General features: G+C 44.8%; 1 protein-coding gene across 2 annotated transcripts; it reads left to right on the top strand.

Annotated features, from left to right (window-relative positions):
* Positions 1-742: 742 nt before the first annotated feature.
* Positions 743-13,138, top strand: arhgef16 (Rho guanine nucleotide exchange factor (GEF) 16). Of its 2 annotated transcripts, none has more exons than XM_086214374.1 (15): positions 743-885; positions 1,582-2,199; positions 2,943-2,994; positions 3,675-3,838; positions 3,945-4,001; positions 5,472-5,632; positions 7,216-7,368; positions 7,452-7,581; positions 8,373-8,447; positions 8,582-8,674; positions 8,839-8,990; positions 10,634-10,816; positions 11,183-11,253; positions 11,913-12,014; positions 12,096-13,138. In XM_086214374.1, exons 2-15 carry the CDS (start codon positions 1,633-1,635, stop codon positions 12,233-12,235), a joined length of 2,100 nt encoding a protein of 699 aa, XP_086070500.1. In that variant the 5' UTR covers positions 743-885; positions 1,582-1,632; the 3' UTR covers positions 12,236-13,138. The 2 variants fall into 2 exon arrangements, with proteins under 2 accessions (XP_086070500.1, XP_086070501.1); XM_086214375.1 differs by having other exon boundaries at positions 743-918.
* The last annotated feature ends 2 nt before the right edge of the window (positions 13,139-13,140 follow it).

Raw genomic sequence — 13,140 nt, 5'->3', positions numbered from 1 at the left:
TGAGCGAGAGGCGGGGTTCACCCTGGACGGGTCGCCAGTCCATCACAGGGCATCAGGGGCAATTAGGGGTTGAGTATCTTGCTCAAGGATACTTTGACATGTTCACCGGGGGCAGCGAGGATTGAACCAGCGACCCTTCGGTTGCTAGACATTAGTCCCATACCCCAAATGAGTTTAGCACTAATTTCTTTTGCAACAATACGTTTGAGTCCTCCAGGTTCAGGCTTTGACAAAACTGTACTTGAAATTTTCACTTGTACTGTGGTGGGAGCGCCTCTCAGAAGTTAACCACATATTAAAACATGTTGCAGTTTCACAAAATAATGAATGTTTGCCTTTGGCCCGCAGTCCACCAGTGCGTTTCAGTTTTGGACCTCAAAGGAAAACCGTTTGGTGCAGAGATCACAAGTCAGTGACAAACTGTGACCACCAGAGCGCGCTAAAGAGCTGTTGGACTTAACGACGGATATGAAGGGAGAAAAGCAGTAGAAAAATAAACAGAAAGAATGTTAATGAAAGCGCATTAATGTCATATATTTCCAAGTATATCAAAACAAACTACGGGGATTAAGTGTACACTTTACCCAACACAGGGAAAGTATTACTGGTGTATTATGTATCAGAGTCTAAGAAATTTCAAAGATAAGTTGCTTCCGCAGCCGCGAACCTCATAGTTCACTTTCCGAAGCCTGATTGCCGCTCACCTGTTGTGACGTCAGCACCTTAACAAGCGCCAGCTAACAGAAGAGGAAGTGGCTGACTGTGTGACAGAGTTGGGGCAGAGGAAAACAGCTGCTGCCCGCCCTTATCCCTCCTCGGCGCACCGTTCAGCGGCTCCTCAACCACCAGCACCACCGCCGGACACACCTGACGCATCTCTACGGAGTAAGCTGCTGTTTGTACGGTCACTTCACACAGGTTAGCCCGCTGCTGGACACCTCCAGGCTGCGTTTGAGGAACCGTGGGAATGTCAGGCGGACATTTTTTTGTTTTTTTGCTTCCACCCATTAATCCTTTCTGAAGGCGATTGTAGATTCAGACTGCTGTTGATAGGGGAAATGGTTGGGCGAACGATTCATTCATTTTATTATATGAAACCTTTCTTTTTGACTTGTGTTACTGTAGTACTGCTGATAATTACACGTTTATAAAGGTCTACCTACAGACGTGCTTGAGTGACGTCGACACACTTTGCATGGGGAAGGTTACAAGTATTTTACAGATAAATGTGTTTGTTGTTTCAGTGCTACAGCCAGGTCATGCTGCCAGTGTGTGTGTGTGTGTGTGTGTGTATCTGTGAGTGTCGGCTAGTGCAGTGGCACTGAGCAGTGAGTCACGGGTTAAGTGCCTTGATATGAGTTTGTCACAGCTGACTGCTCCATCTGGAGGAGTACAATCATGGGTTCTCTGGGAGCCCCCCACTGTAGGTGACTGGAGCTATTTAAGGGTCATCCAGACTCAATACTGTCATATCACCCCTCAGTTATTTTCTTAGGAGGTCAAATTTTATACATTTTCCTCCATGTAGTTTGGCTTTATGTTTTCTTTTGATTCATAATCATTTTGTCATCTCTTCTTCAGACGCCTCTGATGTTGTAGGAGGCGAGTGGCGCAGACCAGATTGAGGACGCCATGTCTCACCCTCAGTCAGAAAAACCCATGGGTGACCAGGCCCCTCTAATTCTGGAGAGCTGCTTTTCCACAGAACTTCACATATCTGAGCCGGGTGATGAATGCTGCCAGTCAGTAAACTCCTCCACACCTTCAACATCCACCACCAAGGAAGATGAAGTAGATAAGATGGTGATGCCTCAGCCGGTGCTTTTAAGCACCCAAAGTCCAGCAGCACTGAAGGTCGGCACCCATCAGCTCATCCCCAAGAATTTAGCAGTGTCCAGTCGGCCGAAGCACCGCCACCACACCACGGTGGTGACGTTCCCGATAGGACTGGAGAACTCTTGCGACTCCACCCGGAGCCGTCACTCAACACAAGGACCGGATGTGTCCTGGGAGGATTATGACAGTGATGGAGACGGTTTCGCTTTGAGGAGGAACAGGAGGAACAAGTCGTACAGAGCAGCTGTGACCAGCCTGGACATTGAGGCCATGGCGATGGGAAAGGGGAAAATGTCCACGCTGAAACCTGTTAAAGAGGGCAGAGCCCCCAGTCCCGGTCCAGCCCGCAGTCCTGGACGAAAGGTACGTGTCCTGGGCAGAGGGCATCAAAGTACATTTACTCATTGAGAAGAAACTATTATTAATCACCTAAAATCTGAGAGTTTTCTGATAAACATGATTCTCAACTAAAAGCTTTATTTCTCAGCCTCTGGAGCAGATGGAAACAAAATTAAAATAAACAAAAAGCTTAGACCTCTGTCTTGAATGTCGAATGACTTGCCTTTTTCCCTTGGTTTGTTTGTTTGTTTGTTTTTTTAATCAAGAAACAAAGATGATGTGGAAATCACATCTGTTGTTAAAGGCAGAAGCATGCAAACGCCTCGGGTCTTAGTGGTAGAGACATGACGCATCAGGACAAACTTTGTTCAGCGGTTGGATCATTTTATACTTGTTGAATATTATGAAGATGTATTTTAATGAAGGGCTTTCAGAAGAAGAAGCTAAATGGCTCCTCGTTTTAATACTAGTTAGTTCTTCATATGAAAACAGGGCTCAGCTGACCCTGTTCCTCTATTGAGGAACAGGGTCAGAGTCGGCATGTTGGCGGTGACCTCTGTCGAAGTGTCTTTTAGTCACACGGATGATGGGTTGTTTCCACCGCTGTATCTTCCACACCACTGTTGAGGAAGTCGTCTTGAGGGTTTTACTTAAAATAAATCCTGAGGCGTGATATGAAGAGGAAAAGAAATAGTTTAATTAAAGAAAATGGATTCAAATACATTCCACAATGATAAACTCAGGCTGCACTGCTTTCTTCCCTCTAGAGAACTCTGGGAAGGAAAAGGAACCAGAAACATCGTGGATCTTTCAAAGACGGTACGCTGACTCTGTCACTCTGTCCTCTCCTTTAAATATGGCCACACCAGTACAAATATTTTTTTTTTGTTGTTTGTTTGAATGAGGGATGTGTGGGAAAAACTTGACAGCAAGGATGTCCACCAAAAACTGGAATTGACATGGGGCCACGCCCAGGAAGTGCAGCATTCTCTAGTGTTGCTTCCCAACACAGGCTTCACCCCCCTGGTGATGGTGTGGCGTGGGTGAATAAATGCAGCCAGTGACTCCACATGTGGCGGAGGAAGCATGTGGTAGTCTCCACAGAGGGGCTGAGGGGGCGGAGCAATGACCAGTTTGGTTGGGTGGATTGGTGAAAAAAATGGAGTAAAAGGGACCAAATAAAAGATCCCTTCAGGTAACAGCAGGGGACCAAGCTGGAAAGCTTTGACTCTGATTATGCTGTGGATTTATGTGGAAATAGAAGAAGTTGATAAAAGTTGTCCAAATGTTGAAAAAAAACAAAAAACAGACACAAATTCTGCTCTGATTCGGCAGTTTATCAGATACACCGTGAAAAAACATACGCAATATAGTTCAGCAATAAATCCTCCCTTGTGAATTACAATGTTTAGCCTTTGTTTTAACAGTAGTAGTTTTGTAGCCTTTAACGTGTGTTGGTGCTGAACTGATGTCTTTGTGTTTGTGGATTTTCTCGGCAGCTACGCCACGGCTCTACCAGGAGATCCGCGAGCGAGGGCTGCAGTCTACCAACCAGGATGAGCTGCTCGATGACTTTGTGGTGGTGGAGCCTCCAGTAGAGGACCAGGGCATTGTGGTGAAGAGCTACAGACCAGCACAGCTCACCTGGAGCCAGCTGCCGCAGGTGATACCTGCCGACTCTGATAGGACGGAGATCTTAGCGTTCTCATTTAGATGCGCAGAACCCCCGGAGAGCTTAACTTTGTGTTCCGGTTGTATCTTTTATGAAGGTGAAGGACACTGGCATACTGACGTTGATCTCACCTCAAGAGAGAAAGAGACAGGAGGTGAGTAGGGTGTCTGCTATTGACGTGGGCGTGTAAATGTGAATCACATGTACAGATTAGATTGGCTTCAGCCTTGTCATTACAGAAACCACATAAGCAGTAAGGTGCAGACTATGGTTGACTTTTATTTCAGGATAGAATGAAACGATGCAGTAACTCTGCCTTATCATCACACAGCTGTTTAACGTGTCTGTGTCGGCAGCAGCTGGGGCTGGAGGGGGGTTGCTGTTCCTTCCTATTCTAGTAGATCATTTTCTTCATTTTAGGCACAAAATGTCTGCACAACAATGAACAGATTACATTGCTCATTATATTTTGGAGTTCAAAGGTGACAGTGACCGTTGTCTGGCTGGGCCCTGTTGTTACTTCACGTAGAATTGTGGCCTGAGATGCTCTAAAGGTCATGTTTTACACTTATTTGTGATGAAGAGTGAAACGTGTTCTGAATAAATGAAAAAATACAGAGGATTTTAACCTCTTCAGAAAAGATATCTAAGGAATGCCTGTAGGGAAATTCTTCGAATTTGGCACAAACCTTCACTTGGACTCAAGAATGAAGAGATTACATTTTGGTGGTCTAAAGTCATTGGGATCGTGTGGAAAAATAATGCTAAAATAGACATGCGGTATCATGCCTGTGTTGTATTCTTTAAAGTATTCCAGGAAATACAGGAACTCACAGAGGCTGAGCTCATATCGGTGGAACAGCAGAGCCATTAACATTTACTCCTCCAAAACGTAGCGTATGGACTGTAAATATAGTGAGAGACTTTCTGAAGGACTTGTTCCACTTTGTTATGGACCTTCTTATTAGCATTTTGTGTCAATAGCAAAGGTCCACCCTGTTGTGTGTGTGTGTGTGTGTGTATTCTGCAGTCCCTGAATAAAGCCACACCCCATTTGTGTAATCGTCCTCAGTCCTCCGCAGTTAAGTCACCTCATGGGACAGTTCTGTTGCTTCAGCTTGGTCCAAATCTCCATGGCAACACAAATACTTCTTTATAAGTTGTAGTTGTGTGATTTCTGGGGGTGGGTGGCTCAGTTTATGAGTAATATTTACACTTGTCTGGTTTTAATATCAATGTTTGATTTGAATTTTAAAGGCATTTGTACTTGATAAGAGTTCAGCTAATGCCCTTTGGTCCCTCTGGAAGGTGTGTCATCAACACCTGATAGCTTACCTATGAGCACAGCCGCAAATAGCAGCGGTAAACTGTTAAAAATACCCTTGAAACTCATTGCTGATGTGTCTCAGCCTGTGGGCCCCTGGTTGTCATCACACCCGGAGATGATTAGCAACCTGTGTTTAAACATTGTCAGGTGGAATCCTAAACATGAGTTGTTATTTTCTTATTTTCACCATTGTGATCTGATCTGAACTCAATGTTGGTGTTTAATGAAGTGTGTGTGTGTGTGTGTGTGTGTGTGTGTGTGTGTGTGTGTGTGTGTGTGTGTGTGTCAATTTGACAGGCCATCTTTGAAATAATCACGTCGGAGCACTCATACCTGCACAGTCTGGGCATCCTGGTGCGACACTTCAAAAGCAGCGAAGCTCTAAGGAGAACGATGACAGCCACAGAGCACCATCACCTCTTCTCCAACATCTCTGTCATTCACCAAGTCAGCAAAAAGTGGGTGCAACTCTATAGAGTGTGTGTGGGGGGGGGGGGGGGGGGCATAACAGGTTGTTTACCGGAAGATCTACTGTACTTTGTTAGCCATCATGTTTTCATTGTCACACATTTGTGGTTTCAAGTGGAAAATGATTTGATTGAGAAGAGTCATGGGGGAGAGTATTTTCCCTCAGTAAGTTGGCTCCGTCAACGTGTTAGGACACGCGAGCCAAACTGGTTCTGCTGCCTCGCTGCTCTGAGTGGTATTCTGGAGGTTTAAGGTGATAATGTACTTGAGAACAGGGCAGTGTGTTGCAGTGCTGGCTGCTGCAGCATACTTGAATTAAATCCTCTTGTTCTGTGTTGTAAGTTTAAAAAAAGAGAGGATTTGTAAACGTTTCTTAGACGCTGCTGTTTAGCATTGGTTTACTGTGTGAGAGAAACGGGGGGAGAGAGACAGAGAGAGAGAGACTTCCTGGGTTGGGTCATTGTTTAGGTGTCATTTTACTTCTTTTTGTGAAAAAGGCACTCTGCTCGGGTGTGGCTGAAAGTCCTTTATCTCATCTTAGTTTAAAGGGACAGGCAGCTCGTCAGTATCTGGAAGTTTTGTATGGTGTTTTTAATAAAGGTGTGAGTATTTGAGACTGACAATTCAGATTTTATATCTGACTCATGCTGATGGCAAGCTGATATCATCACAATATACTACAAAGTTCCCTTCGCTTGTTGCTACCCTCACCTTCTCCTGACCCCTGAGACCTTTGGCCTTTTACTCTGTCCCCCTGTATTGCTTTCACTGCTGGCCTCCCTTGATCCCTCTTGACCCCCTGGCCCCAGCTCTGAGCTCTCATATCCTAGTCACTGGGTAGGTCACCTCCCAGCAGCATTAAAGGACCAGTGTGTAGGATCTAGTGACATCTAGTGTTTGCGTGGAGGACAACCTGTAAAGGTCTGCTTATACAAAGAAGAAAACTTTATTGATCCATTCATCCATCCATCCATTGTCTTCCACTTATTCCTACATTAAGGGTCGCGGGGGGCCTGGAGCCTATCCCAGCGTCAACGGGCGAGAGGCAAGGTTCACCCTGGACAGGTCGCCAGTCCATCGCAGGGCCAACATACAAAGACAAACAACCATTCACACTCACATTCATATCTACGGTCAATTTAGAGTATCAATCAGCGTAGTCCCCAATTGCATGTCTTTGGACTGTGGGAAGAAGCTGGAGTACCAGAGAGAACCCACACAGGAACAGGGAGAACATGCAGACTCCACACAGAAAGATCGCGCGCCCGAGGCGGGACTCGAACCCGGAACCTTCTTGCTGTGAGGCCACAGTGCTGACCAATGCACCACCGTGCCGCCTCATTAGCTATTATTATAGACTGATTAGACACACATAACACACATAAGAACATGCATAAAACATAAATGAATAAATGAACACTTTGATGGTGTGTCAGATAATTCCAAAGGCAGAAGTGATCCCACTGAGTTTACTGTTCTCTCACAGCTGTGTGTATCCTGCTCAGGTAATTGGTCTGTGGGAGGAGAAACAGTCCTTCATCACAAACCTCCCCCTCTCTCTCTCCCTTTTCAGGTTTTTTGAGGACCTTGAACGGCGTCACTATGACAACCCAGTGATTCGGGACATCAGCGATATTGTTCAGAATCATGCTGCCCACCACTTTAAACCCTATATTGTCTACTGTTCAAATGAAACCTTCCAACAGAGGACGCTGCAGAGGCTTCTGTGAGTAGCCACACTCATATTGACTTTCTGCTGGAAAAGAAAGGATGAACCAAACTTTTTCTCTCTTTATCTCCATCTACCAGTACCAGTAATACTGCTTTTAAAGAGACCCTGAAGCAAATAGAAGGGAGCAGTGATTGCGGAGGCCTACCCATGATCTCCTTTCTCATCCTTCCCATGCAGCGGGTCACCAGACTACCTCTGCTGCTGGATGTCAGTTTCTCCTTGTGGTAACAGTGAAGTGAAGCCTCATCACAGATTAGCCCATATAACTATCATTCCTATCATTTGAAGGTTGAATACAACAAATATGATTAAGATTATTTGATTATTCATGTTGGAATTGACACCCTTGAACCACCTGATGATTGACACTGTGTTGGTTGGAGGTCAAAAGGATCACAGCTATTGGATAGGATGTGTGGAGTCATTTAAAGAATTCCATTTTATTATTCTATCAAAGCATCATGGATGCGAGTGCAGCTGCCCTCTCCTGTCTTTCCTTTTCATTTCCTCAAAGATGTTGGGGGGGGGGGCAGGGTTGATGTTTCACCCCTTGCAGCACAAAGTGGTTTCACGAAACAGTAAAACCTCTCCTAAACCACATCCAGTAATGCCATAGAGTCACTGTAGGAGGGAGAGTAAAACACCTGCCAGCATAAACTGTTCCTCCACACAGCCCACATCCTCATTAGGGTCAGGTTCTTTCACGAGCACCACAGCAGCACTCCTCATATGAAGCACTACTGCAGTGCCCCTGTCTCACTCTTGTTACTGGATTAGTTACAATATAGCATCGGTAGAACCAAATGCAAAGGTCCGGATTGTCCTGTCACATTACACTCAACAAATTTGGCCAAACCTTGATGGATGAAAGGAGAACAATTTGACAAATTAAAAGCATTATAATATAATTTATTTAATTTATTTTATATAAAACAATTTTTTTTTTTTTTTTGCCTGCGGAAGTACTCAAACAACATCCAATTTTTATGTCCTTACAGACAATTTGCCAGAAAACTCCAGACAAGACAGCGGAGTACTTTGCTGCAGTCTGGGCGCTACATGCCATCAGCAAGGTAGATTTACTCTCAACCGTTCAACTCTGTGCCGAGTGTCCCTGCGGTTCTCTGTTCAGTGAAACAAGAAAGAAGTCGGTGTGTTTTCAGGGTTTTAATTCTCATTTCTGGTGTTGTGATATTTATCTGAACAGCTGGTCAGCAGCTGCAACGATGGAGCGAGGAGGATGGAGAGGACGGAACAGATGTACACCATCCAGAAACAGATGGAGTTTGGTAAAATCAAGGTAAGATGCGGTCATGCAGTTCTCAAGGTTTTGATTTCGCAATCAGGAAAGTGTTGCCTGAGGATACAAACAGCAAGGTTTGCCTCGTGTAGTAATGATTGAGGTCCAGTGTGGAGGAAAACATTGCGTTTGATAACCTGGAGTGGAAACTGTTGTCTTCACAGCCGTTTCCACTGGTGTCGTCGTCACGCTGGCTGAAAAAGCGTGGCGAACTGGCCGTCTGCACTGAAGAGCTCAGCATCTGGAGGGCATTCAGCCACCGGAGCTACTACCTGTTTGTCTTTAATGACGTACTAATCGTCACCAAGAAGAAGAGGTTAGGCTGACTGGAATGCACACATTTGCTTCAATTCCATCCATCCATCCATCCATTTTCTCTACCGTTTATCTGTTGGGGGGGGGGGGGGCTGGAGCCTATCCTAGCTGACATTTGGTGAAAGGCAGGGTTCAACCTGGATGGGTCACCAGTCCATCTCAGGGCCACCTGGAGCAATTAGGGGTTCAGTGTATTGCTCAAGGATTTTTCGACATGGTCACCAGGGGAAGTGAGGATCAAACCAGCGACCCTTCAGTTGCTAGACGGCCGCTCTACCTCTGAGCCATGCTGCCCCACTTCATTTCCATAATAATATGATAAACAACAGGGAAGAGGTAGAGAGCTCAGCCAAACCCAGTATAAAAAAGAAAAGAAGTGATTTTTCATCATGTGAAATGGACCTAAGCCAAACTTTTATGGGTTCTCCCTCAGCTCATTCTGCACCCCTTCTCCATGTTCAGTAACATTCAGCCACTGAAAACATGACCTTCTCCACTCACCGTGATTGTGGAAGGAAATAAATCTAATATCTGAATTTAAAGTACAGAAATCATCCTGGCTTTAAAGGGACTCTTTACCTGAAATTGAAAATTGAGTCATTGTTTAGTCCCTCCCATGCTGATGGAAACTCAGGTGAAGTTTCTTAATTCTACAAACTACTGGAGTTTCACAGGTGAAGATCTGGCAGTAAGCTCCCAAATACTTACAGTGAATGGAACCCAATTTAAATATGTAGAAAAAACAAACATCAAACTATATAATGTCTCCATACTTCTTGTCTGAAGTAATCCGAGTGTGCTGATGCCTTAACATGCAAGGTTGTTCTGAAAAAAATTCCCTGACCTTCTGACAGCATGAGGGTGAGCAGGTAATGATGGAATTTCATTTGGGGGGGGGGGGAAATCCCTTTAAGATGTGCTGGTAAATTCATCAGATCTCAACAGCTTGATCCTCATCTATTATCCACTTAAATTAAAGTCTGTGGAGACTAAAATTATGTTTGTGTCCAGTTTGATCAGGTTAAAGTGGTGCTATGCTTTATCGTTCCATTTTCCAAGTTCCATTTCCTGATCCAGTGACTTATCAGAGTAAGAAAGAAAAGGTGTACATCTGCTACAGTGGACGAACGTGAACTAATTTGATCAATATTTTCCGTGAGCTTTGTGGTTACTCCCTGAATACTCCTGGGAACCCTGAGCAGGTCCAGCTGCCGGCAGGGAACATGAGAAGTGAAGAGGAAGGGACTGAGGAGGGAGACAACATGGATGTGGTGCATGCATACTTGAGATTCTTCAATCTTGCATTCAGCATGTCAGCTTGACTGACCCCAGCTCTGTTTTGAGTTAGGGAGAAAGTAAACAATGTCAGCTCAGAGGAAGAAGCTGCACACAACACTGGAGTCATTTTCAGGGCTGTAAATCCGACACTGTGACCCTGTGCTCAGGTGACAATGTCTAGCAAATCCTATTAGCAGGTACTCATGGAAGATGATTTGAATGTGTGTGAACAGTACACCCTGACACTACAGCTGAGGTTCACCAGATAACCTCAGTGATTCTGATTCTGATAATAATACATATGTGCCAATGTGCAGAATGTATACTTCTCATTGGAAATTGAGTAAAATATATTTGTGTGGTCAGTGAGGAGAGCTTTGTGGTGATGGACTACGCCACTCTGGAGAATGTGGAGGTGAATGTTGGGGAGGATGCCGAGGGCCGGACATCTCCGCCTGCCAAACACAACTACTATCTGTCCTTCAGACTGTTGATGAGCAGAAACAGCGAGGGGAGAGCGGAGCAGACCACCCTGGTGGCAGAGTCCAGGTACATACTAGAGATCAGCATTTCCCCTCCAAAGCTAGAATTTGCATGTCTGAAAAATCTGGATTCAAACCACATCAGGTTTCACTCTCAAATATCACATTCTATCTGTCAAATACATAAATTATAATATCATTCCAAATACAGTTTGAGTTGTGGTTTAGTTGCTTCTTATGTTTTCATCAAAAACACATTTGCTGATGGGAACTGGACACCAAATTGAATGTTTTGGGTCTGGTTCCCTCTACTGACAGAAATCTGAATAGCAGCCTGAAACTGCTCATCTTTTCGAATAAAATGAAACTTTGAGTTATCACAATTAAAAAGACCAGATGTGGACTTAATACTTCTTTCCCCTCCATTGTTCAGGGTGGACCGGGCTCGTTGGATAGTTGCTCTCACAGAGCACAAGCAGGAGGGGGTCTTCACCTGTAAAGATGGTGAGTCAGGGAGTCTCTTTTTGGGTTTGAGCGTTTTTTGGGGGAGTCTTCAAATCTACAAATCTGTTCATGGAGCTTTCATGTGCGAATCTTTCCTTTTGTTATGGAAGGAATCAACAGTTGAGCAATGCAACAAGCTGTACAGAAAACAGATGGTTTGCATTTCCCATTTCAAATGAGTCTGCAACTATTTAAAATGCAATCTTATTCACATACGCTGCATAGTTTCTGATCTTTGGTGCGTTTTTACAACACGACCTGTGTCACGTCTGGCTTGACTGAATTTATAACCCTTACCTAACTGCAACATGATGGAAGGAAGTCCTCCAAGTATTGGCAATTAAATTAGTGACTGTTATTGGGATGGGACACCTTCCTCCGTACATGAGTGTAAAACAGATGCAGGCTTATGATCCTGTGTGTCAAACCAGTTCAAAATGGCAATTATTCAGCTGAGTAAGACCATGACATATGAGACATGAAATACAATCATTTTAAAATAAAAGTTTGGTTCTGAGTGAATAACTGCTCTTTTTGATATTGATATCAGAGGGGTGTGGCTTTCTGGGGAACATGACATGCTTCAGGAACTAAGTTGGCTTGCAGGACAAATGTGATTTGATGAAATGTCATGACCCGCACCACTTTATGTGTTGCAGGTCTGCCACAGTACGAGGCCACCAAAGCCTACATGCCGAAGGAGCCGGATGAGCTCGGGCTGCAGCAGGCTGAGCTGGTCATCGTGCAGCAGAAAGAAGAGGGTGAGGCCCCCCTTCCCTCCCGTTCACCCGTCAAATCCAGACCCTCGTGTCCCTTCAGCTAAACTCTACTGCTCTTTCTAGGCTGGTGCTACGGGGAGAGGATGCGAGACGGCGAGAGAGGCTGGTTTCCTGCCAGCTGTGCCACGGAGATCACCAACCCAACCGCCATGGAGAACAACGTGCAACGTATGAAACGCTTGCGTAAAGAGACTAATGTTTGAGGACATACCCGAATGTCCTGCTGCACAGGTGTTCAACTACGACCCCAGCAGCTGCAGGGATCCCAGGAGGGACATGGGTCACACGTCCATTACCGGTGGGGTTGTCCTTGTGGGTCCAGGTCTCGTGTTGCTGTCGGTCAACCCCTCTACGTTTATTTGAATGACTACTGCAGGTAGTTTAACTCAACATGTTCAGTGCCAAGCTGTTTCCTATTGGTGTGAATGTAAACTAACTGTGATAGTGAAACAGCCGACGGCTTTATTTAATATGTAGGGGCTAAAGCAACGTAATTCTATCGTCTATATTCTTGTTTATCCAGATGGAGTAGTTGCATGCAAACCAGGTTGAAGTGTAGTTCCTATCCAGTGTATCCAGTCACCTCAAGATGAACTTGAACCTGGCGCTGAATGCTGGTTTGTCATAACACACATCTATGTCGGGTCTCTGGACTCTGATGAAATAACTGTTGCAACGAGATCAAAGGGGAAAAATCCTTCGCTAGTCAAGATGTACAGCTGAATGAATTAAGTGCATTGTTAGTATTTTCCACTGAGCTATTGCCAGTTTATCATTGCCCAGCTACTGGGAACGTGCGATCATTTCACAGGAACAAAGACTGGCCTGATAGATGATGGTGCATTAATTGAAAGGTTCGGCGTCTGGTTGAAGTCTGCCACAACAGTTTAATTTGTAATATCTGAGAGTTACATGGCATCTACATTTTGACAACCGATGGAGCTGCACACTGCGGCGCTTTCACTTTAAAGGATTCACTTTAGCCAGTTCCTGTTGATAAGGACTGAACACCCAAATTACTTCTTGTGGCTATATTCTCAAACTGAAACACAAATGTCATTTAACCATTGCTTAACGTCTATTTACTAGCGACAATAAAACCATCACA

The sequence above is a fragment of the Aulostomus chinensis genome, chromosome 9 (genome assembly GCF_037954235.1).
Source record: "Aulostomus chinensis isolate RoL2024-O1b breed Wild chromosome 9, RoL_Achi_v1.0, whole genome shotgun sequence".
In the NCBI taxonomy this organism is placed as follows: Eukaryota; Metazoa; Chordata; class Actinopteri; order Syngnathiformes; family Aulostomidae; genus Aulostomus; species Aulostomus chinensis.
Note: the sequence above shows the minus strand (reverse complement) of the source record. Positions and strands in the feature narration are given on the sequence as shown.

Coding starts and splice junctions, on each gene's coding strand:
- arhgef16 (XM_086214374.1), top strand. CDS start 1,633: ATGTCTCACCCTCAGTCAGAAAAACCCATGGGTGACCAGGCCCCTCTA. Junction 7,582..8,372: donor GACTACCTCTGCTGCTGGAT/GTCAGTTTCTCC, acceptor ATGTCCTTACAG/ACAATTTGCCAGAAAACTCC. Junction 8,991..10,633: donor ATCGTCACCAAGAAGAAGAG/GTTAGGCTGACT, acceptor TTGTGTGGTCAG/TGAGGAGAGCTTTGTGGTGA.